The 25,685-nt window shown below is 37.4% G+C and overlaps 1 protein-coding gene across 2 annotated transcripts in view; it reads left to right on the forward strand.

The window, feature by feature from the left end:
• Positions 1–25,685, forward strand: part of LOC149139330 (uncharacterized) — a 169,666-nt gene that overhangs the window by 22,251 nt on the left and 121,730 nt on the right. For both annotated transcript variants that reach the window (XM_089447296.1, XM_089447295.1), the window contains one exon: positions 23,122–23,190. In XM_089447296.1, the coding sequence (XP_089303422.1) occupies positions 23,122–23,190 (69 nt within the window). The remainder of the gene's footprint in view (positions 1–23,121; positions 23,191–25,685) is intronic.

Raw genomic sequence — 25,685 nt, forward strand, 5'->3', positions numbered from 1 at the left:
GCTTGCATTTGACGAATTTGCGAATCCTTTTCTGATACTCTAGCTTGGTGTTGCACTCTCATCTCTGCTCGAATTCCTTTTGAAGTTGGCCTACCTGTTGCTTTGCTCGCTGATTAGTTTTTCTTGTACCTAATTGCTGTTCAAGCAGCATAATTTCTGTTCCTTTTCCTTTAGTAACATTCGGACTTCCATTGCCTTATCGATGGTTGCTGTGGCATAAGCTCTTGCGAATTGCGACAACTTTGTGAGATTCTCTGATGGGTCAATAGGGGTGTCCTTCCACACAACATCCATTGGTTCATTTCCTAAAGTCGTAACAACAGTGGTGTCCAGTTTCCTTTTCTTCCTTTGTCTTTTAACTACAACATTATGAGTAGGACTGTAGAATATATCTAATGGGGGTATCTCTTCAATCCTCAAGACAATTTCAGAAGTAGGAACAATAGGAATAATATCAATATCTTGAGTACCTGTAGCTCCTTCCTCAGTTGTTTTCGGATTTGCTTTATGCTGGGTTAGCAGTTCAGATGTTTGCTTAAGATTTGTGTCTGTATGGAGCTTCTTATTGAATTGCTCCCATTCCTGTTCCAGGTCAATGACTAGAGCCTTACTTGATTGAGCTGAAGTAGAAGCAACCTTTGCCTGCTTCTTTGCCAAGGCCTGTTTGGCCGTTTCCTCTGTACTTCCAGTTGTATCTTTCTCAGACTCTTTATTTGTGTTTCCTCCTCCATTTTGAGATTGTCGTTCTGAGTGCTCTGACTCATGAGTCGACTTCTCTTGGGTTTCTTCTTCAGAATTTTCTTTGGAACTTCCCTCCAAGCTTATGCTAGGAGTTGGCTCCCTTATTGGTTCAATCTGTAATAGGTCCAATGGGACCTTTAACAGTCTCTTATTCCTGTACACATGAAAAGCATTGATATCCTCCGAGCTCAACAATAATGATGCCATATGTAGGACTTGTGAAAATGTTTCTGCTTATTGGAAGAGGTCATCAAAGGCATCCTCTTCATGGGTGAACTGTTTGACTTTCACCATAGTAGTAAATTCCTTAGCAACATGATTAGAGTCATATTGCCTTCCTGGGATTGTGGCAAATTTCAGAGACATAATAATCTCTGCTTCCTTTACTGCATGTCCATAATCATGTAGTGCGAAAGCACCACATTGTAATGGGAAGGTTGGCCAAATGGCTTTCTTTTGTTCTTTTAGTCCTTGGTTAAACTGCCTTCCCCTGTTGTCTGGTAAGCTATTTCTCTAGCCAATAGCTTGTCTGGGACATAATATGGGAGGACATGCAGAGAAGCAATGCTCCCAAAAACTCTAATGTAGGTGAATGTCTCTTCCCCGAACCATCTGGCTACTGGCAAGATATCTACTTCGGCCTCTTTAGAAAACCTAGGGGTTGTTCTATCAAAAACTGCTTTATGAATAGGCAGCATAACACCCTGACAGATTTTATAAAAATGGGGGTGGAATTGAGATTCCCACAAAATTTTATGGTATATATGGATGGGAAGCGGGTTCTGTACAGTCCACTTCCATCCCATATTCGGAAACTGAGAACAAAAACAAATTGCGTCCATAACAAAAGCACTCATAAAGAAAGGGGGGAAAATCCTTGAAGAAACGTTTCTCTTCTTTCTATATTCCATAATGCCCTTGCCTAAATTGTCCGATAAAATCTGACCCTAGTTCATAATTGTTGTATTAACTGCTGCATCTATTAACGGGAGCCACTCCATAGAAAATTTGGTGCTATTGGGTCTACCGAAGACCTACACATCATTGATGCTGCGAAACTATGAGGGGGAGAGATGGATGCTATTGAGTACATACCAATTTTATCCTGTTTGAGTTTGCCTCTGTTTGATCTCTAGGTCTGTGTAACGTCCAACGGGTTCTCGTTCTCTCTGGTGAAATGCTCAAGGAACTCTTTGTTATAGAGCTTTTGAGGCTTTGGTAGCTAGTACATTAGGCGTAGATTGTCTGGTGAGAAAGACCCCATGATCTGTTGCCTTTTATTCTTGAAAGTTTTGTTTGAGATGTCTACCCCATCAATTAGCCATTTTACCATATCTGTGTATGGTATTATTTTTGGTCTCGTAGCTATTCAGTGTAAGAATGAACATGCTGTTTCAAAATAGGAGGCGTTAGATGACTCCTGCGCATTAGCCGTGGCCTTTGTTACAAGTGGCCTGGGCTTCTCTTCTTCTAACAGGTTATACATGGCTTTCGATGTCGTGGTTCCTCCATGCTTGTTGCATGTGGTATTGGAGAAAAGTGGTACCATGTTTGACTTCTCAATTGCAATCACCTTTCCCTTCTTTGCCACTCTTTCTAACAATGTTTTCCGCAGAGATTTCCAAAAATGGAGCAATGGAAGTTATCGGATAAACACAAAGCGAGAATGAGAGTGATAATTAAATGATACAATTAACCTTGAAAGGTGACGAGAAAGGAGCTTTTATTCAAAACACAGATGAAAAGATATCAAATCATGTTGCACCGTTCTTAACATAAATGCCATTAAACTTATTAAATACGCACAAAGATCTTTTATCATGGCCTTTATTACTCATTTGAACTATCGCATCGCAAATGGGGAAGGAAAAACTTTAAGGTGGCGAGTTTAAAGTGCGAAATGCTGATTATGCGATTGTGATAAGATTATTGCAATATCACTTTTCGCAATATTGCATTTTAGGTTGTGCGCTTTTTAGAGCTATTTAGAGCCCTGTGAGATGCGAGGTGAGCAACATACTTATCATTGTTTAGAGCGCACTTTGCCTAAATGAATAATTATTGCGTAAAGTGCCTTTTTGCTAAGCGCTGGACTTAACCTATAGTTTATAACATTTATTTTTATCGGGTCCGAGCTACATAGCATTTCGCAAACTTTTTGTAGTTCACAAGATTGGCTTTTAAGTAAAGCGCCGCGATGCGATAAGTATTGGCTTGCTATACCACAATATCGCAGTTCACATATTCCAACAAGCTTTGTGAGTTGTGCTTTTTGTGAAAGCCGATATGTGATTGTGATAGGCGCTTCATTTTACAAGAAATGTCTTAAGTCTTAGCTTTAAATAGAAAGTTCAATGATATACTAAGTTTATTACGGTTATCCCTTCTATCGCAATTCGCAGATCTCGGTTGTTATTTAACTTTCGACACATTTGGTCCAATGATATGCGATAAAGCGAGAATTGCAGGGATTCGACTTGATACCTTAGTTTATTTCTAAATTAAAAAAAAAAGAAAGTGCTTAAGTGCTAAGTTTTTTTGGAAGATATTTTATAAATGGTCCCCATTTATTAATAGAATATTAACTATTAAATCAATAAATGGGGGTTGTTGAACAACACAACCTTTGGCGATTCACTGGAAGAACTAGTTATCTTTGATAGCGTTTTGAAACTTCTAAAACTTCCAAAATAAAGATAGTTCAGAAAATAGGAATTACATGAAACCTAAGATAAGTAATATTTCTCTGAATAAGAAAACAAAATCCACCTAATTACCATCCACTTGATATCCTTTTCAAAATGAAAATTCCTTTGTCTACATCAGTCTTTACTTGGTTTGAAGATAAAGTAGGGGGCTTTTGCAGATTGGCTTTTAGTTGTACTCATTTGTCACAGGTAGAGCCTCTGCTGCCAGCATGCATCCATAGTCTTGACAGGGTTCCCTTTTAACCATCAATGATTCAGTATCCCATCTAGATAAGAGTGTAGTTTTTAGAGATAAGTTAAGATTCATATACTTACTCCTTTTTATTTCTTTTCTAAATAGTTTATTTTTTTATTATTCTTAGTTTCATTTTTTCTACTTAAAAGTCATTGTCTTGGTTTGGTGGTCAAAATTGACAATGCCATTGACTGGTTCAACTGAACAAGCTGGCTTGTGATGAGACCCCTTGTCTTTTGATTAAAATAATCTCAAGCCATTACCCTGTTTTGATATGCAGTATTGGTAATGTCAGTTTATTATTTCCCTATGAACATGGTAAGTCGGTTCTTGATGAGACCTCTTATCCTTTAAGTTTAAGTATATTTTTTAGAATTGCACTCTAAAGAGAGAAAAGTTTACTAGATGGTGAAAATCATTGACTCTTTAAGAGTTTCTAGATGACAATTATAGAGTTAAAGGTGCTTATCTGCAGAGAGTCTTTGCTTTGTTAAAGATACTTTTCTTGATTGATGGTAGAACAAAGGTCTCTTTATAAAGTTGAGGTTTTACAAAGGAAAAATGATTTTGGTGCAAAACAAGCAAGTTTCAAGGAAATAGAACTTAGTTTATGTCTCAAATGTGAAAATTATCTTCTCAACGAACTCTACTTATACAAGCGAAAAATCAAAATATATAAGAGATTTTTATTGAAAGGCCAAAAGTAAATGCTATTTAACTTTTATTTGCCTAGAAAAAGTAGAGGCAATAGTGTACAAGGGATAGAAGAGGCTATCTTTTATGAAAAATATTTCTTCAAAATCCGCCCATTAACAGGCAGAGAATCTCTCTTGCTTGATAAATCATGCAATAAAAAGGTTGATGGGCTAATTTGTTCTGCAATCTGAAATGGGCCAAGCCACATTCTTTGAAATTTGGTATGCTTACCTTTTTCCTCGTGTGCTTTATCCCACTTCAATATAATGACTCCGAGCTGAAAGGATTTAGGACTTATAGAATTTGCATCAAATGAAGATTTGACTAATTGTTGATGATGTGCATTTATGATCTTAGCTTTGTCTCTTCCTTCTTCGAGTTTGAAGATTTGCGATTGTCTTAATTGCATAGAGGAGGAAGGAGTTTTTTCAATAAATTGAACCAGGGCTAGAGAGGGAATAACTACATTTGTAGGAAGAACAACCTCTTCCCATAGACCAAATTAAAAGGAGAAGTGCCTATTGTGGCCTTCTGTGTTATTCGATCTGCTTATAGAGCAAATGTTAAAGATTTATGCCAGTTTTTCTGACTTTGATCAAGAGTTCGTTTGATAATCCTTATGAGATTTTATTTGTAGATTCGGCCAAACCATTTCCCTGAGGACAATCGTTAGCGGAATATTTAAGTTTGAAACCTCTTTAAAGAGCAAATTCTGTCATGGCATTGCCTGTGCAATAAGATGCATTGTCAAACATGAGGGTAGTTGGTAGGCCAAATCTGGAATAATAAACCAGTCAATAAATTCAATGATGTTTTCAGAATTGGCTACCTTAAGTGGAATTGCTTCCAACCATTTAGTGAAGTAATCAGTTCCTGTAAGGATATATTTATGCTGCTTTGAAGAGTGAGGAACGATCTCACCTATTATGTCTAGTCCCCATTGCTCAAATGGTTGTTCAATGTTGACTGGCTGCAACGGTAATGCGGGTTTCCTCTGTCTTCCAGCAACTGTTTGACAAATTTTACATTTCCTTACATATTCATGTGCATCTTTGAATAAGGTTGGCCAATAATAGCCATCATGCAGGATCTTATGTGCTATTCTGTCTTCTCCAAAATGTCCACCAGCTGGTCCATCATGGAGTTCCTGCAAAACTTTTTCTGCCTAAACAAAACACCATTGATGATTTCATATTGCTTAGCTTTTATCCTCAAAGCCCTTTTTCTTTTGTAATTGAGTTGCATAGGGGCATATCCATTCTTCAAATAAAGGATCATATCAGCATATTTAGATTTAGTATCGTTGAGTGTTAAATTATGGTATGTTCTATGCTTAGAGCAGTTCACTTGTTTTTCTTATTATTATCCACAGATTAGCAATCTCATGTACATTAAGTAAAGTGCAGATAGAACATTTAAACGATCAACAGAAAACTAGCCAAGACAAGAGACACAAGATGTGGTGGCTAGCCAGGGACAAACCCCAATATGGGGAAACCCTTTGATCAAAACTTCTTTTATCTTCAATAATTCAGCAGAGAGAAATAGTACAAAAATCTGATTTATATCAGCAGCAGCAAACCCTAGATCAACGCTAAACTGGGGCAGTCAATATCTGTCAAACCATAGGTCAGATCACCTTGATTCCTGTGCCAAAAATTGCAGCCTTCCAAGGAGAATTAGCCACACCAAACTTGCAGTCAAAGAGGAGTCCACGCTGGTCAATGTTCCTTTCTGCAGCTTCAACCCTAGAAATTTGCGTCCTTTTTCCACACGTGAGAGAGAGAGAGCCTTTTTGCGCAGGAGAGAGAAGAGACTCTTTTTTGCGCAGGAGAGAGAGAGATATGTGATGAGAAGTGAGTGTCCAAATGAGGAGGAGGCATCCTGTATTTATATTCAAACGTTGAAGATGAATAGAAGTGTCTGTTGGGCATCTGAGCCTACATAAGTTGCTGGCCGACTTTGACAATTTGTCCATAATCAAAATAAATTCATATCTCCATAAATACTTATCGAAATCGGACGATCTTTAGATCAATCCTACACCTCTCGACGAGAGGAATCTAGGAAAAATATTATCAGCCATGAGTAAGGTGACCCACATGGAGTTTGGCCATAGTTGCCAATTTTCACATTGAGGCTTACCTCACATATTTGTATATCCATCACCTGAATCTTGTAGTGCTGGTAAGTTGGATGCTCGTGCTAACATTCTGCAAAAACCTTGACCTCTAACAATTTTAGTTGGTCTGATCTCAATGTCATATTCTTGCAGTGCTGTTACCCAATTTGCTCTTTTCTCACCTACTTCTCTTTGCATTAGTAAATTTCTCACTGCTGAGAATGGAACTACTACCTTAGTGTGAGTTTTGAGGAGAAAGGGTTTGAAATGTTTTATTGATTTGAAAACAACAAAAGCCTGTTTTTCAACGTCTGAATAATTTAATTCAGCCCCCTGCAGAACTAAAGAAAAAAATTGGTGCTTCGACTTTGCCATCATTGACCTGTGTCAATATCGCTGCATATGATGTCTAAGAAGCGACAATATATAAAATGAAATGATTAGAAAAATTCAGAGTTGCTAAAGAGGGAGCAATTATGATTGCTTGTTTAATAAGATTAAAAGCTTCATGCTCGGTATGTCCCCATTAAAAAACAATTTTTTTCTTAATCATAGATTGGAGGGGTAAAATAATTCGTGAAAAGTCAGGGCCAAATCTCTTGACAAAATTTATCCGACCTAGGAAAGATTACATGGATTTCTATTATGAGGCAAAGAGATTTCAAAAATTCTTTTATCCTATCAAGATCAATGTGAATGCCATATTTAGATACTATAAATCCAAGAAGTTTTTTTTCACTCAAAGCAAAGAAAGATTTCTTGGGATTTAAAAAAATTCCATATCTCTGACAACATTCAAAGATTTGTTTTAAATCCTTTAAATGATTACTGCGCTTTTTTGAATACACAGTTATGTCATCTAAATAAATTACCACTGATTTATTCACCAAACCTTTGAAAGCTATATCCATGGCTCTCTGAAATGTTGCACCAGCATTGATTAATCCAAATGGCATCTTTTGGTAAGCATATGTTCCCCATTTGGTTCGAAATGTGGTCTTTAGCCGATCATTTGGATGTATGAGAATCTGATTATAACCTGAAAATCCATCCAGAAAAGACATTAGCTCTAAGCCTGCAACTAATTGCAGTATCTGTTCCATAGGAGGCAATGGAAAGTTGTCCTTCTGACAAGCTTTGTTGAGATTGCGAAAGTCTATACATATTCAAATATCACCATTCTTTTTCTTGACTAGAACAAGGTTAGAAACCCACCTTGAATGCCTGACATGAAAAATTATTTTGGCTTTGAGAAGCTTATTCAATTCAGATTTGATTTGATTTTCTAAATTCGGGTGAATCTTTCTCAACTTCTGTTGTACAAGCTTTTCATCGGATATCATAGGAATGGTATGTTGAATGATGGAAGTATCATATGTCTTAAGATCTTCATAGTTCCAAGCAAAAACATTTTTGTATTTCTTTAACAAATGAATAAAGGCTAGTCTTTCATCAGATGTAAGACCAAGTCCCAGATTAATATTTTGAGGTTTAAGGTCAGTTCCAAGATTAACTAATTCAAACCTCAAAGTTGAACTTTGAAGCTTTGAATTAGTAGGTTTCTTGAATCTGTCCTTAAGATCATATAAATCTTTCAGCTTAACCACAAATTTAGGTATGGAATTTGTTATTGTTTCCTGCTTAAGCTGGCTGTCATGCTGATCTTCATCTATTATCTGGTCATCATAAGAGCCATCAGATGTTAGAAAATTTATGATATCTGGATCATTATTAAAAACTCGCAAATTGGTGATGTTGTTGGGAATAGAAGGTCTAAATTAATTCTAAAGAAAAGCGATCATGACTATAATCTCCTGGTGGAATAAGCTTGGATGCAACGTTAGCCAAAAGATCGACACTTGCATTTTGAAGTCTTGGAATCGGGGAAATATTGAATGCTGTAAAATAGAAGGTGATGTCCTGGACTAGTGATTGATAATGTTTCAGATGTCCAGAGAGACAATGTATAGTATTCCTCACCTGTTTAATTACACTTTCCGAATCTCCAAATACTTGAAGATATTTGAGTTCAAGGCCTATGGCTTTGTACAACCCTTGAACTAATGTTTCATATTCGACAGTGTTATTTGCGCATTCAAATTCAACTTTGCATGCTAACATAGTTTTTGTTCCTTCGGGGCTAACCAATATGCAACCTGCGCCAGCTCCATCGTTAGATTTAGATCCATCAAAATATTTTTCCAAAATAAAGACTCGACTACAGGTTTATCTGCAAAATTGATACATTTAGAAGAATCTGTTTGAGAATAGTTTTCGACTTGTGATGTAACAAAATTTTCCAAAAAGGGTGAAGTATTTGCATTAAAATTGCCCAGAAATGATTCAACTGAATAATTTCCAATGATATTGTTACTGTATGCAACGGGCTCATTTTCTCCCTCTAGTTCTGTGACGATATACTTTTGATGTTTCTCACGGTCGACCCTTATTTGGTTCAACTTACCGTTATAAGGAAGCCACATATGGGACCAATCTGTTGCGAAATAGCCATGAAGCTTTTCAGACCAATCTCTACTGAGGATTAAACCGTAGAATTCAGGGATATCGGCCACAAGGACGTCAATTACTTGACACACTTTTGGGTTTGATGAGAGTCTAATGGTGACCTGATTGATTTCTCCTATAACTTCGACTTGAGATTGATCTAGTTGCACAATGCGAACAACAAATTTTTGGGGTTCCACATTCAATTTTGCACAAACAATTTTTGGTAGAATGTTGGATGAAGCTCCAGAATCTACTAAACAATTATGCAAATTCTTATTGAAGACTTCAAAAGTCAAAAGAAATGGAGGTGTATGGGATTTAGATCTACCACCTATTAAAGCAATATCAGTTGAACTCATTTTGTCTGATGAAGTACTGGGAGGCCTACCAATTTCTTGAGCAGCCTGAGAATTGGGTACTGCTTTTAGCTCCTTGAGCAATAGCTTTTGTTGATGTTTTAACTTGTTAAGCTCGTGGAATGTAATATTAGCTCTAATCTTTTTCATATCTTCGACGATGTTGTATTCCATTTCATCAGCTACTAGTAGGGTTTTGGCCGAAGGTAAAGAGTTTGATTGGGGAGGAGTCGTTTGAGTGGATTTGGGAGAATATTTCTTACCTATTGCTTTGTCTTTGAGAGTTGGAGTTGATGATTTCTGCTTTTGATTTGTTTGTGGCAAATCAACAGTACTCCTGCTCCTGGTTGCAATAGTAAATGCTTCTTGTGGTTCTTCATTGTCTGACACAAGAAGAATGAAATCCCACATTCCTTGTAATTCGATTACCTCTTCGTCATCGGTTTGTTCGTTAGTTGTTGATACTTCTTCCTCCACATCTGATTCAACATTTGATATTGTATTTCGAGGTTTAGGATTAGAGGAAGGATTGCTTTTGTAAGGTCTGTAAACTTTCCTTGAAGAAGTCTCAGCTACCTGCTTTTAATGTCGACCATTTCATTGGACATGGTTTTAAGGACCTTTTGTAGACCTTCAAGATCAAAATGATCTTTAGGTGCTCTCTTCTTGGATTTGTCCCTGAAAGTGACCTTCTTGGATTTTATTTCTTCTAATGCATTTTTATTATCTAAAGCTAAAATGCGTTTTTAACTTTTTCTACAGCTATGGATTCTTTCATATTTTCTGCTAAGGTTGGTTTGGCAGCCCTATCGACAAAAATAGTTGTATTTGAGGGAAGAGCAGAAATGTACCATTCATTTTGAACTTCATCACTAGATTTGGATGCCGTTGGAATCTTGTTCAATAGCTTATTAAAACGTGAATTGAAGTCCTTAATGTGTTCTCTAGGTTCAACTTTCAAGTTGGAGAGATCATTGAGAAGAGTAGCTGTTGATCGGTCATCTCCAAACTTGGTTAGGAACTACTCTTGAAAGGCATCCCAACTATTAATGGAACCAGATAGTAATGAAAAATACGACGATCCTGCAGATCCTTGTAAGGTATAAGGGAATAATCTTACAACTGTATCTTCTTCTACCACTTCATTCAGATTTATGGACAACATGAAGTTATTTATGCGTTCTTCCGCAGGCAGACCATCATCAGGGTTGAATTTTGGCAACTATTTTTCTAGATGTACAGGTAGTGGATGTAATGGTCCAGCCATTCGAACAGCTCCTGGATTTGTCCATGGTCTTTGAGCCATCGTGGGTATCTTTGTAGAGGAAGATGTTCCAGTAGTTGAAGGTGATTGGGTAGAGGAGGCTTGTGCTCCAGTACCAGTGTAAATCACGATCTGGAGTTGTGAGGTGGATGATTGATCTGGTGATGAAGATGATGGAATGAATGAGGGTGTTTCAGGTGATGATGAAAGAATCTCACTATGAGTTTCAGATTGTGTTTTCTTAGTTTTCCTTCGAGGGTGAGGTAGAGGAAATTCAAATGGGGGAATCCCAAAATTTTCACTCTGTGATTTGGTTAACCTTTGAGAGGAAGGAAACTGAGAAGAAACACTAATTTGGGATAATTCATATTCTTCTTGAGACATGGAAATCCCTTGCAATTTATGGATTAAAGACTAAACTTTGTGAGTTTCTGTAGAAGAAGATTGATCTGATTTTTTTGGAACAACAATAGTGGATTCTAAAGATTGCTTGACAACTTCACTCCTAGGATTTGGGGACTTGGAATGTGACCGAGAAGTTGGAGCTGATGGTGAGGGAGTTTTACTCCTTGAATGGCTTTCTGATTTAAATTTGCTTGCCATTCATAGTCAGGCCCTCTTTCTAGGGCCAAAATGTTGAAGCCTCAAAATTCACTGCGACAACATGGGGGATGACCACCTGGTTCGGACCTTGAAAGCAACTCTTTTTCCGTTTGGTATAGTGGCTCCGACTGGGATAATGGGACCAATTTCCCAGAGAGGATTGATTTGATAATGTTGATGGAATGATATGATGTCATGGTAAATGATTCAACTAAGTATAATTTAATCTAACTATTAAACATATGCATATATCGTAATCTAACATTATCTAACTGTAAATATACCCGGGAATAAAATAAGATATGTGATCTACAATGATGTCTTATAGCAATTGGTAATAAAGCTCATTCAACTTCCAGAAGAAATGAAATTGTTTAATGATAATTGTTTTGGATAAATAGTTAGACAAAACAATTAAGAAAAATATATCGCATTTAAAAATCATTTATGCATTCAAAAAGGAATTACAGCTAAAACATCATACAAAAATGCAATAACGCAGAACTATAATTTTGGCTTTCATACATAAAACAATCAATAGAAAGAGTATTGCTTAATACATAAATAAAACATAATCATGTGCTTCAACAATATTGATCCAATTTGATTCAATCCAACACATTTTAAGAGTATAGAAGTGCAATTTCAGTAGAGCATGCTAGATATTCAAAGAAGAATAGATCCCGTTCCATTTATTTCATCAAAACCTTCTCAAGAGTCAAAAGTACATAAGTGTAATGTCTTAAAAAGTGTTTATGATAAAATTTCTGGACCCCTATCTAAATGCATGGAGGGGTTTAAATACTAAATACTTGCCTCAAAATAGATTATTACAAAAATAATTGAGGAGGTTTCAAACAACCTTCCTCAAAACGGGCAAAAATAAAACTAAAAATTAAATAAAACTAATGACTAGCTCCTTTGAACTTGAACTAAGTTAATCTGCCAACTTGATCTCTGAGGTCGCAAATATTGATCATTGGCTTGCGCTGAGGCGGCTTGCTGATTGTAGATTTCAACTGCCCAACAAATATGGCATCTGTCAACGCTGGCACCATCTTTTGTGTAGAGGTTGTTAAACACCACAGAGTCATCCACTGGCTGTGTGGTTTTACTAGAAACTGCCAGTATGTCTCCCTATTTAGCTTGGTTAGCTGTTTAATTGCCTCTTCCTTTTCTTGCGCTGTTTGTTTCCATTGCTTTTCTCGTTGTCACCGTTTTTGCATGTTTCAACCGAGAATCCCAACTTGTAAACATAATATCTTTGTGGGACTCTTCCACTTTTGGTAGGTCTGCTTTACTTCCATCCTCCGATTCTTGCCAGGTGATAAATTCAGAAACCTTTTTGTGGATTTCTTCGTACTCAAACCTCATATCAATTACTTGGTTTGTCAATTTATCATTGGTCTCGCAGTAAGGATTTATTTGCAAGATTTTCTGGCAAAATATTTCTTCTTGCTGCATTAATAGGGATTTGAGGCTGACTACTTCTTTAATGAATTCGTCAACTTGCGGGTTATCTTTGAATTTATCCACCATGGCTTGCATTTGACGAATTTGCGAATCCTTTTCTGATAAGTTGGCATGGTGCTGCACTCTCATTTGCTCGAATCCCCTTTGAAGCTAGGCTACCTGTTGCTCTGCTCGCTGATTAGTTTTTCCTGTGCTAATTGCTATTCAAGCAGCAACATTTTTTGTTCCTTTTCCTTCAGCAGCATTCGGACTTCCGTCGCCTTATTGATGGTTGCTGTGGCATAAGCTCCTACGAATTGCGACAACTTTGTGAGATTCTCTGATGGGTCAACCGGGGTGTCTTTCCACACAACATCCATTGGTTCATTTTCTAGAGTCGTAACAACAGTGGTGTCCAATTTCCTTTTCTTCCTTTGTCTTTTAACTACAACCTTATGAGTAGGGCTGTAGAATATATCTAATGGAGGTATCTCTTCAATCCTCAAGACAATTTCGGAAGTAGGAACAACAAGAATAATCTCAATATCCTAAGTACCTTTAGCTCCTTCCTATATTGTTTCCGGATTTGCTTTATGCTGGGTTTGCTTGGGGGTTTGTAGTTCAGATGTTTGCTCAAGATTTGTGTCTGTATGGAGCTTCTTATTGTATTGCTCCCATTCCTGTTCCAGGTCAATGATTGGAGCCTTACCCGATTGAGCTGAAGTAGAAGCAACCTCTGTCTGTGTCTTTGCCACGGCCTGTTCGGTCGTTTCGTCTGTACTTCCAACTGTATCTTTCTCAGACTTTTTATTTGTGTTTCCTCCTCCATTTTGAGATTGTTGTTATGAGTGCTCTAACTCATGAATCGACCTCTCTTGGGTTTCTTCTTCAGAATTTTCTTTATAACTTCCCTCCAAGCTTACGCTAGGATTTGGCTCCCTTATTGGTTCAATCTGTGACAGGTCCAATGGGACCTTTAACAGTGTCTTATTCCCGTACACACGGAAAACATTGATATCCTCCGGGCTCAACAATAATGTTGCCATATGTAAGACTTGTGCAAATTTTTCTGCTTGTTGGAAGAGGTCATCAAAGGCATCCTTTTCATGGGTGAACTGTTTGACTTTCGCCATAGTAGTAAATTCCTTAGCAACATGATTCGAGTCGTATTGCCTTCCTGGGACTGTGGCCAATTTCAGAGACATAACAATCTCTGCATCCTTTACTGCATGTCCATATTCATGTAGTGCGAAAGCACCACATTGTAATTGGAAGGTTGGCCAAATGGCTTTCTTCTATTCTTTCAGTCCTTTGGTTAAACCGGCTTCCCTCGTTGTCTGGTAGGCTGTTTCTCTGGCCAATAACTTGTCTGGGACATAATATGGGAGGACATGCGGAGAAGCAATGCTCCCAAAAACTCTAATGTAGGTGAACGTCTCTTTCCCGAACCATCTGGCTACTGGAAAGATATCTACTTCGGCCTCTTTGGAAAACCTAGGGGTTGTTCTATCAGAAACTGCTTTATGAATAGGCAGCATAACACCTTGACAGATTTTTAAAAAATGGGGGTGGAATTGAGATTCCCACAAAATTTTATGGTATATGTGGATGGGGAGCAGGTTTTGTTCAATGCACTTCCATCCCATATTTAGAAACTGAGAACAAAAACAAATTGCGTCCATAACAAAAGCACTCATAAAGAAAGGGGGAAAAATCCTTGAAGAAACATTTCTTTTCTTTCTATATTCCATAATGGCCTTTGCTAAATTGTCTGATAAAATCTGACCCCAGTTCATAATTGTTGCATTAATTGCTGCATCTATTAACGGGAGCCACTCCATAGAAAATTTGGTGCTATCGGGTCTACCGAATAACCTACACATCATTGCTGCTGCGAAACTATGAGGGGGAGAGATGGATGCTATTGAGTACATACCAGTTTTATCCCGTTTGAGTTTGCCTCTGCTTGACCTTCAGGTTTGTGTAAGGTCCAACGGGTCCTTGTTCTCTTTGGCAAAATGCTCAAGGACTATGAGGGGGAGAGATAGATGCTATTGAGTACATACCAACGTTATCCCGTTTGAGTTTGCCTCCGCTTGACCTTTAGGTTTGCGTAAGGTCCAACGGGTCCTTGTTCTCTTTGGCAAAATGCTCAAGGAGCTCTTTGTTATAGAGCTTTTGAGGCTCTGGTAGCTGGTATATTAGGCGTAGGTTGTTTAGTGAGAAAGACCCCATGACCTCGTGCCTTTTATTCTTGAAAGTTCTGTTTGAGATATCTACCTCATCAATTACCCATTTTACCATATCCGTGTATGGTATTATCTTTGGTCTCGTAGCTATTCGGTGTAAGAATGAACATGCTGTTTCAAAATAGGAGGCGTTAGATGACTCTTGAGCATCAGCCGTGGCCTTTGTTACCAGTGGCCTGGGCTTCTCTTCTTCTAACAGGTTATACATGGCTTCCCATGTCATGGTTCCTCCGTCCTTGCTGCATGTGGTATCAGAGAAAAGTGGTACCATGTCTGATTTCTCAGATGCAGTCGCCTTTCCCTTCTTTGCCATTCTTTCTAACGATGTTTTCTGCGAAGGTTTCCTGAAATGGAGCAATGGAAGTTATTAGATAAACACAAAGCGAGAATGACAGTGAGAATTAAATGATACTGGTAACCTCAAAAGGTGACAAGAAAGGAGCATTTATTTAAAACGCAGATGAAAAGATATCAAATCACGTCGCGATGTTCTTAACATAAATGCCATTTAACTTATTAAATACGCACTAGGATCTTTTATCATGGCCTTTATTACTCATTTAAACTATTGCATCGCAAAAGGGAAAGAAAAAACTTTAAGGTGGGGAGTTTAAAGTGTGAAATGCCGATTATGCGATTGCATTAAGTTTATCGCAATATCGCATTTTAGGTTGTGCCCTTTTCTGAGCTGTTTAAAGTCCTGTGAGATGCGAGGTGAGTGGCATATTTATCATTGTTTAGGGCGCACTCTGCCTAAATGAATAATTATTGCGTAAAGTGCTTTTTTGCTAAGCACCAGACTTAACTTATAGTTTATAACATTTATTTTTGTTGGGTCCGGGCTACATCTCATTTCGCAACTTTTTGTAGTTCACAAGATTGGCTTTTAAGTAAAGCATCACGATGCAATAAGTATTGGCTTGCTATACCACAATATCACAGTTCGCATATTCCAACAGCCTTTGTGAGTTGTTCTTTTTGTGAAAGCCGATATGCGATTGCGATAGGCGCTTCTTTTTATAAGAAATGTCTTAAGTCTTAGCTTTAAATGGAAATTTCAATGATATCCTAAGTTTATTACGGTTATCCCTTCTTTCGCAATTCACGGATCTTGGTTGTTAATTAACTTTTGACAGACTTGGTCCAGCGATATGCGATAAAGTGAGAATTGCTAGTCTTAAAGGGATTCGACTTGATATCTTTATCTTGGTAGGGAGTGTGGTGGACAAAAATTCAACATCTAGATGTTGTTTCAGCATGGGATCAACCATATCTCGTGGTACAACAAAAAGCAACAATTTGTGGCAGTTAGTTTAGTAGAGGAAGAGTACATGGCGGTAAGTATGGAGAGTTGTGAGGTAGTATGGCTTCACAAGATGGTTGCAGTATTATTTGGTCTCAAGACGGGGCCAACAATGATTCAATGTGACAATCATATTTGCATTAAGCTCTTTGAGAATCTTGTATTACATAATCAGTCTAGGCATGTTGAGATCATATTTCACTTCATTAGAGATAGTCCAAAGAGGTGCTTATGGGATTGCAACACATTTCCATGGAGGAGCAGGTGGAAAATATTCTCACTAAGCCTATAGTGAAAGGGAAGTTTGTGAAGTACAAAGACAAACTGGGGGTAGTGGAGAATGCTGAAGCAAACAAAGATCCTTCTTCAGATTAATTACTTCAAAAGACTTGGAATATAAAGATATCCATGAGGATACAAATTTTATATATTAAATGTATGAATAAGATGATGATACAATGACAGTGAGAGGTTTGCTTATATACCAAGCAGGTGTCTCTTCATGGAGAGTCCTGTCTCACATGACTCTTCAACCTAGTTACTAATTAACTAATCATTATTTATGATTATTATCATTTACATTATTTTACATTATTTCCTATATATTTATTCATAGCAAATGCCTTTCTTGTTAGGGGTGTTGAAGCTTGTGGTAGCTTTGGAAGGTCTTCTACATGAGTTTGGTGTCTTAGCATGTAGGAGATGATTTATTGCCTCTTTAGGTTCTTGCTTGGTAATTTCAAATTTGTGCCTTCTTTCCCAAGTCTAATTTAGGAAAAGTACAATAATTAAAGTCTGTTAATTATTGTGGACTATTAAGTCTAATTCTAAGGAAAAAATAATGAAATTATTTAAGTGACTTAGAAATGATCTTAGCCATTGATCTCCTAGATGTTCAAGAAGTGAGATTAGGGTTAGGGATTTGGGCTTGATGAAGATTATAAATGAAAGCCTAAGGGAGAGGTGAAGAAACAACAACAAGAGAAAGAGGCAGCTATTGCATTTTTGGGAAATCGATTTTCTCAAAGAGGGAGAACGATTTCTCCAGAGCGAGAGGCTCATTTAGATTGAGAATATTACAAGTTGATTTGGGAGAATTTTGAGGAAGCCAAATTGTTGGAGATTGTAGCGTTGAATTGCTAAAGCGAGAAGGAGGTCGAATTGTTAGAGAGGTCGATTTGCCAAGGCTGAATTTCATGAGGCTCAGACGCTGTTCGAGGGGAAGGCCCAACGTATGCTAGTGAGAGGTGGGCCAAAATTCTCTAAGCCAAATTTCTTCAGAGGGTAATTTCTAGTGGGTTGAAATTCCTAGGGCTAAATTTTTCCAGTGGGGTTAAATTACAAGTTTTAGTCAATGCATATTTCCTTGTAATTTCTCCGTGGGTCGAAATCATGATTTTCCTGAGATTATTAATGAAGGAGAATTGTTGAGGGCATGTCTCTATTGTAATGTGTGATTGATGTTGATTTCTGGTAGCATCAGATGTGCTCTAAGTCTCAAATTTTGCAAGGAGGCTTAGACACATGCATTCTCCAATACCCAGAAATCATTTTGGAAAATTCCACCCGGAGATAGTTATATTAGAATAATTAATTATTTTTAATGGGACCGTAAGTCTAAACTTAGGAAGTTAAAATAATTAATGGATATTAATTTAAATTGTGGGTGTAACTTCTAGAAGAAGGTGGAGATCAAGTCATGATGATCTTAGCCATTGATCAGAATCTAATTTGGGCCGTTGATGGATTAGCGAGAGGATTATAAGAGAAGGCTTGATGGGCACTTGGAAAACACACAAAGAGAGTTCAGAATATCGAATTTCTGGAGTAGAGCAAGTGCTGGTGAGAAATTCAAAGTGAGCTTTTGCAGTGAGGGGCAGGGATAGTATCCGAAGGGAAATCTTTTCCAGTTGGAGAATACTTAGCAGAGAAGGTAGAGGGAGATCCAGTAGTGGCGACACAGAGCCAGAGGGGTTGACACAGAGCTACGCAGAGGCAACGCAAAAGCTGAGAGGAAGTCCGAAAATTTGCTGAAGGAATCGATTTCAGAAGCTGGGAGCCGGGGTGTGAGACCGGGAGGCAGAAATTGAAGTTCCTGGGCAACAAATCGATCAGCTGGAGGAGTGACGCTGTCCTCAGAGGGTTTGACACTGGGCTGATGCAGAGGCAGCCAGGGGCAGTCATTCAGGGGCTGGATCAGCTAGGCTTTTTAGTGTAGAGTGAGGTGATCTCACTAATTTCTTCTGCCGAGTGATATTCTTTGTAATTGGACTGCTTGGAAGGCATCCAAAAGTTGTATTCAGAAATTACTACTGCTTAATAATAAAACCCTCAGAGCTGCTACACTAGTTTCCCCGCACTGGGTTTTTACGGGGGCATTTGTCCAAAAACAACTGTGTCACTTGTGTTGTATCTTTTTCTTGTTCAGTTTCTTGTTTCGGCATATTATTTTAAATAATGAATGCTGCAGTTGTATTTACTTCAATATTTACCGTAGAACACAGTAAATAACTTGTATGGATTAACAAGTAGGAGAAGTAACATCAGTTTGCTGCAGTAGCGATTCCGGGTTTAGGAAATTTCACAATTGATCTCTCTGATTTTATTTCCACTGCATATATATATATATATATATATATATATATATAGAAATTAAAATACCAGTGATTTTATTTTTTCTACAATTCATAATTATTTGGATAATAAAATAAATTTCTAGGAATAAATAATTGTTGCAAGAAAATAAATCTGGGTTGGTATTAGGAGATTTAACACACGGTCCTATGCTCTTAGGATTAAGTGCCCTCCAAATCCCCAGTGGTCATCCTCCTCGGTAGTTCTTTTTCCTAATTGACCAATCGACTCCCTCATTGTGTGCATCCAATAAGGGTTAGTCATTATGCCACATATGATAACAACCTCCTAGGTAAGTGTACCATGCTACACTCAATCCAAGGTCAAGCATCCACTCAAACTGAGCCATCAGTATCTTCATCATGCATCATCAAGGAGCTAGGAGACCTTGCACTGTCCTAGCTAGGTCAAAACACTTTTGGAATAATCCCAGAAGGTAACACTTAAAGACTATAATAGTTGTATAAAACTGCAACCCTTCTACCCAGAAAAACAGTATGGGATGGGGCACTGTGCTGTGGGTGGATGTCAGTGAGTACACTTATTTCTCTTTCTTTCATAATTGCACATGCTGCAGGAAGCTACAAGTTACAGTCAGTAGCTGAACAAAAGCATTACTTATGGCATTGCATGTCGTTTAAGTGATTTTTTTTAATAACCGGAATGGGAATATTTGGAAAATCTGTAACTTCAATCAGATCGTTTACCACTATTGCACCAGATACAATTATTGCATAAATGCCACTAACGGGCCAGTTACAACATGTCTCCGGAGACTTGAACCTACACAGCTGGGGAAACAAACTCTTCACCAAATCACTCGAACTAAGATCCTTTGACTGTTTAAGTGATATTCTTAAAACCTTCTTTTTGCACATTTATGATGCTTTGAATCTTTTTTTTTTTAGTTTTAAGTATACATGCAGTTATGCATCATTTTACTATTTTTCATTCTTGCATTGTGACAATAAAAGGATGGGAAATGATCATCTTGATGAAGGTTGGACACTACGGCAGCAGGGTTCACTTGTTGGTGGCTGGTAAATGTTTGCCAAAAGAGGTTTTTTACCTTTACATGTGATCCGCTTAAGATGTATATCATACTTGCGGATTTTTTTTAATGCTATAGAGAGACATTACACAACAGTAAAGTCAGCTGTTGAAAGAAGTTTACATCCATATGCTATGGAATAACCTGAGGTACAAAGGCCTGCCTAGTTCAGACAAATTGCACATGTATTCTTCGGGAAATACCTTGTGGTGTATTAAAGGCAGATAAGTGGGTAAGATTTTGGTCATCATAGCATAGGCTATGATAATAAGTATATGTTAATTCTGTTTAAAAGTCATCAAATATTTGTTAAATGGTGATCAATATAAAATATTTACTAAATGTGGAATGCCTTAAAAGAGGAAAATTCTATATCAATTATCTATTGATGTTTAAAAATTAGAAAACGTTGTCACAGTGATGAGACCTGCAAGGTGCCTTGCCTCAAGAGAACATTAAATGCATTTTCAAAACTTACCTTCCAAACAATTTTACTGGATGATATTTAATTGAAACATACATATTTGTGGGAACAGGATTCCATGTACTAGCTTGATGCTATTTTGTGCAATGCTGAAGGAATAAAACATACATATGAATGGAACCACCTCCTTCACCTGACCGTCAAGAAACCTTGTGATGCCCTTTTCACAGATCTCAAGTGATTATGATTAGTGCAATGGCTTGTATTAAACTTTATTCATATAGCTGCATCAGTGCAATACATAGATTGGTGCATCTCCTCTCCTCGGAAATGTGCCTATCATCCTGTTGCGTCTTCAATTTTATATCGTAATAATATCACAGTTTCTTTGTTTCATGCAAAAACACATTCCATCCATTGTGAGTAAACATGTGTATCAGCATCAAAACTTCCAGATGATCCTTATGATTAAGAGGGGCCACCTTTATGTGTTCATTGATCAGAATCCAGATACACAAGGCACTGATGGTGTGCATGTACCATTTGAATCAAGGTTCTTTGTTCTTCAAAATCTTTCTTTTATGAACCAGTTCTTAGTTCGTCCTAAAAGGCAAGAACATTTTGTGATTCATTTCTATTTTATTATTATTTTCATTGGAGTCTAATTTTACAGTTTACTATCCTTTTCGAGCCTTTATTTGGTTGAAAAGGCTATCCATAATGCTTAAGCACTGTACATTTGTTATTGTTGGGATCACGTGGTCCAGTTAATATTTTCCTATTGTGAAGACTACCAAAGAATCTTTCTTTAAAAGTTCATACAGGCCGATTATCCCTACAAAACTCTCATTTGTTGGCAAGTATAAGTGTTTAAGTTCAGTTTCTCTCTTTTAGGTCCCTTAATATCAAATTATCAAGTGCCAGTACACCTAAATGTATAGCTTTCAGAATCTCTGAGGACTTGTGGGCTGTGTTATTGGATTCATGGTGGCTTGAGGCTGGATCTGCAGATTTGCATTTTGGATCTGGATAGAGAAACAGATATGCCTAGATCCGTGTAGGATCTGTCACGTTAATGGATCCTTCAAGCCTGGAAACTGATCCCATGCTGCTGAAATTGATCCTGTGCAAGCTAGCTCTCACACGTTGGATTGCAAACAAATAGCATTAGAGATTTATTTTTTATTTTTTAAAGGATGTTTACCGCCTGTTTGAAACCTGAAGTGCTAGATATTCTAGGTAGACTTTTAAATAGATTAGTTATTATCCAACTCTAGGTGAAGGTTCCTCTTAGAACAGTATGGTACATAGACTATAGCATGTTGTCAAACAGTAAGGCAGTTAGTTTCCTTCATATCTTGCTGGGAATCTTTTCAACTTTAAGGCAGATTTCAAAGAAGATGACTTGTTGGTCATGATGTGGAGTTGAAATATCAGATGGTGAGGATGTAAATCCATTTCAGGATGTGTAGTTTGACCTATTCTATATTATCATATCAATAGGGCAATCTTTGGTAAGTCACTAAATTTTGTATTTAGAATTATCCTTTTTGTCCTCATGATTTCAGTCTTCAGATTTATGAGTTATCTAATGATTACAGTTCTAACTTCTAATGTTATGATTCATCAATGGTTTTGATTCCTAACATTGAATGTGTTCTATAAAATTAAAAAATATTATTATATTTTTTGTATGTGGCATTTCCCTGCTGTATGTGGATCCTGACTTTACAAAAATCTGGTTGGTCCGTATCTATTTCCTGGTAACTTAGCTTATGGGTGATGTGCTACTCCATATCCTTCACAGGTCCTTCCCTTATCTTGTCTCTTATCTTTATCTGGCCATGAGTTTTTGAATTATCGATATTTATGGGAACTTTTATTATGTACCAGCTGTCTCTTCTGCATTATGCTTGTAGCATGTGCTTACTTCCATGATCTGTACCTTCCTTTGGCTCCTAATTTCTGCTAAACAATAAACATTTGTTGTCTTTAACTTGTTGCTGTTCATGTTTCACGTGAGGGACACTATGTGTCAACTATTTTTGGTTTAATGTCCAATTTGTGTAAATTGAAACTTCAGTTTTGTGGGGTCCAACTGTCTTCCACACAGCGGGTGCTTTGAAAATTAAGAGAGTTACTTGTCAATGCTCTTAGACTAACTTCTGACGACATTTAATAGTTGCTTGCCATATTTCTTTCTTGTGCTAGATTGCTAACATGGCTGTTATGATTTGTTTAGATGAAGCAACTATTTCAGGTTACATATTTTAGATCCTTCTGTTGGAATTCAAAATGGAAATCATTATTAGTAGGTTCTTTATTAGTTTAAGGCCATCCATGATGTAACATAAATTTTATGATACTGTTCAGGGTTATGTTTGATAGAAATGAAAGAAATTTATTTTTATCTGATTTGCATAAGGAGTCCATGTATTTTCAGTTTTGTACAATTACTTCAATGTGCCTTTTCAATCATAACTCTGCTTTCTAAAAGTGGTGGGTGGGACTGATTAAAGACTTATTTTTAGTTTAAGGTCATCCTTGGTTCAACATAAATTTATTGATAGTGTTCAGGGTTATGTTTTATTGAAATTTAATTTTTATTTGATTTGCATAAGAAGTTCACGTGTTTTCAGTTTTGTTCAATTTCTTTGATCTGCCTTTCCAACCATAACTCTGCTTTGTAATAATTGTGGGTGGAATTTGATTAAAGATTCATTGCTATAGGGTGTACTTTGTTCAGTGATAAGATGCTTGTACTCGTGTGTACAGAAAAAGGAGAGTGGCAAACGGCGAAAACCAGAGGACCAAAATGCAACCAAAAAAATTAAAGACAAAAAGGTGAAAAACATATATAGATTTCAATTCCTCTATTTTCTTTTTTGAGTTGATGTCCATAAATGTGGTTCCGGACTAAGATTTATATGAAATTAAAATTTTTGTTTAGCATTGACAGAGAGCTACAGTAAGCTGGAATTTGAATTTTCAGGGTGATTTAATTACTGGTTTTCTTCACTGTTACACCTCATATTGCATGAGATTCTACTTCGTGATTTTCATCACATTGCTGGAGATTTGCCTCTGGTTCCTTGGAGATTTTTTGCTTGGGGGCATCTCATTTCTCCTTGGTTGGATGATTGTGTTTGCTGTTTTGTTGTCTTGCCTTGTTGATGATCCCTTGGTTGCACTTATGGATGGCTTTGGAGCATACTATCTCATTATGGTGGTATAATGCTTATCTTGGATATGGATGATGGTTCTAGCCCCCCAGGGGGTTAGATGATGTTCTTCGGAGGTAGATGTTTCATGATGTTGCTGATGTTTCCTAGTGACTTGGTGTGTTGATGTGTGGTGTTTGTGTCACTAAGAGGGAGAGTTCTACACATAGGTTCTCACTTGGTGCAAAGGTCACTAAGCACGCATCGTGAAACCCCAAGGGAAACTTAAGCAAACTACCCACTGTCACCTCAATAGTCTTGCCTTTCTTGCTTTAGGCTAGAGGGTTTCTAGTCAAGGGGGGGCTTCCGTACGATTAACTAAGCTCTGTGTGTAGCATGAAGTGGGAGCAAGAGAGAGCTTAGGAAAGATAAATGATATTTTTGGAGATTTTATAATTTTTGCTGGTGGATGAAACAAGATTAGTGCCTATATTTGTTTGAGCTATGAAGTCGTGCATGCAACTTTAGAGGGTCATTCTTATGAAAGTTTAGGCTATAAGAATCCAAGGTGACGTGCTACAACAACGTTAATTTGGTTACTAGAATCACAAGTTTGATGGTGGAGAGGGTCTATCTGAGATCCACTTCTCAAGACAATTCTAAGGGTGGTCCCTACCTAAAGATTGTTTATAGATGCAATGATTTAATGGTATTAAATGCATCATGTTTTCTGCTTTGAATTAAGCAACACAAGTTGAATTAAGGGGTAGCTAATGTTAGTGTCAGTGTTGTTAGCCTATCACCTGGATCAAAAATGCTTTTACCATGTTTTTTTAGGCTTTCACCATCAAATTTTTCTGTTACTAGGTTTACACAGCAAATTTGGTCATTGAATGGTTAGTCTAAAGATGAAGTCATCATTTGAAAATTCACTCATGCTGGTCACTTATCACACTTTATGAAGGTTTCACAATGAAAATGGGTCAGTCATCATCATCAATCCATTAGGTCTTAGGTCATCCATTAGGTCACTAGGGTCTCCAAGGTCCATCATTTCCATAAAAAAACCAACAATAAGTCAAACATGACAAAGCAACTGTTGAAGAATTGATCATGATTATCCACACACTCCTCATATTCTCATGATATCAAAGGTTTCAGAAAAGGAAGCTCCAGCACTCAGGAAAGAAAAAGCACATTTGCAATGGTAAAGGTAAAATCTGTCTTCATAAAGTGAAAATCAGTTCCTAAAGGAGGGTGGGTTTCTTTTCCTTTTGAAAAAGTGAGGAAATTTTCCCTATATAAACTCAAAAAGCCCCATAACTCTTTCATTCATATCCTATTCACTCTTTACCATCAAGCCCTCTTGCCCAAAAAAGCAAAAAACTTGTTTTCCTAGGAGAAAATAGCAAAAATTTGAAGGCGTTGTGCGTAGAAACACTGCGCTGCGCTTAGGAGACAGGCACTGCGCTTCTGTGAACTACGCTGCGCTTTGGCGTTGCGCGTAGGAACACTGCGCTGCGTGCAGGACAGAGTGCCCCGAAACTCACCAAAATTCTCCCAAACTTCAAATTTTCACTTGCAAGCTTGGTTTAACTGTCTTCTAAGCTAAGGAACAAGTAAGTACACCATCACCCTTTATCTTTTTCTTTCCCAATTTCATTCCATGTCAATAATTTTTCAAGTTAGGGTTTGTAGCAAATTTTGCATGGGAAATGTTAGGGTGAAAATGGCCATCATAATTTTTGATCTCCAAAACATGTAAATTGATATCCTACACCTGCATACATGTTTGATGAGTCATTTTGACCAGTTCATCCACCTCAAAACAAAGTTTAAACACTGAAAAAGCAAAACCCTAGCTCATTCCTAGAGTTCTTTTTGGCAAATTTCATCATAAACCCTCTTGGTCTCACTTGCAAGCAACAACATCTTTTCACTATTTTCTTCACTCATTTTCATCAGTTTTCAAAGTCATCTCATCTTTCCTAAAACCCCTCCCATCATTTTGTCAAAATCTCCTACATATCACTTCATTTCCATTCACACCTCACATCTTATTTTCACTTCCTGCTGCTAGGACTTTGTGTCATCATGGAGGCAGAATCTTCACCAGAAAGAAAGAGACAACACAAAGGAGGGAGGATTCTCAGATATGAACCATCAGATTGCAACACA

Source organism: Pinus tabuliformis, chromosome X (assembly GCF_031772625.1).
Source record: "Pinus tabuliformis cultivar Carrire ecotype Pingquan chromosome X, CPIR1, whole genome shotgun sequence".
Taxonomy (NCBI): domain Eukaryota; kingdom Viridiplantae; phylum Streptophyta; class Pinopsida; order Pinales; family Pinaceae; genus Pinus; species Pinus tabuliformis.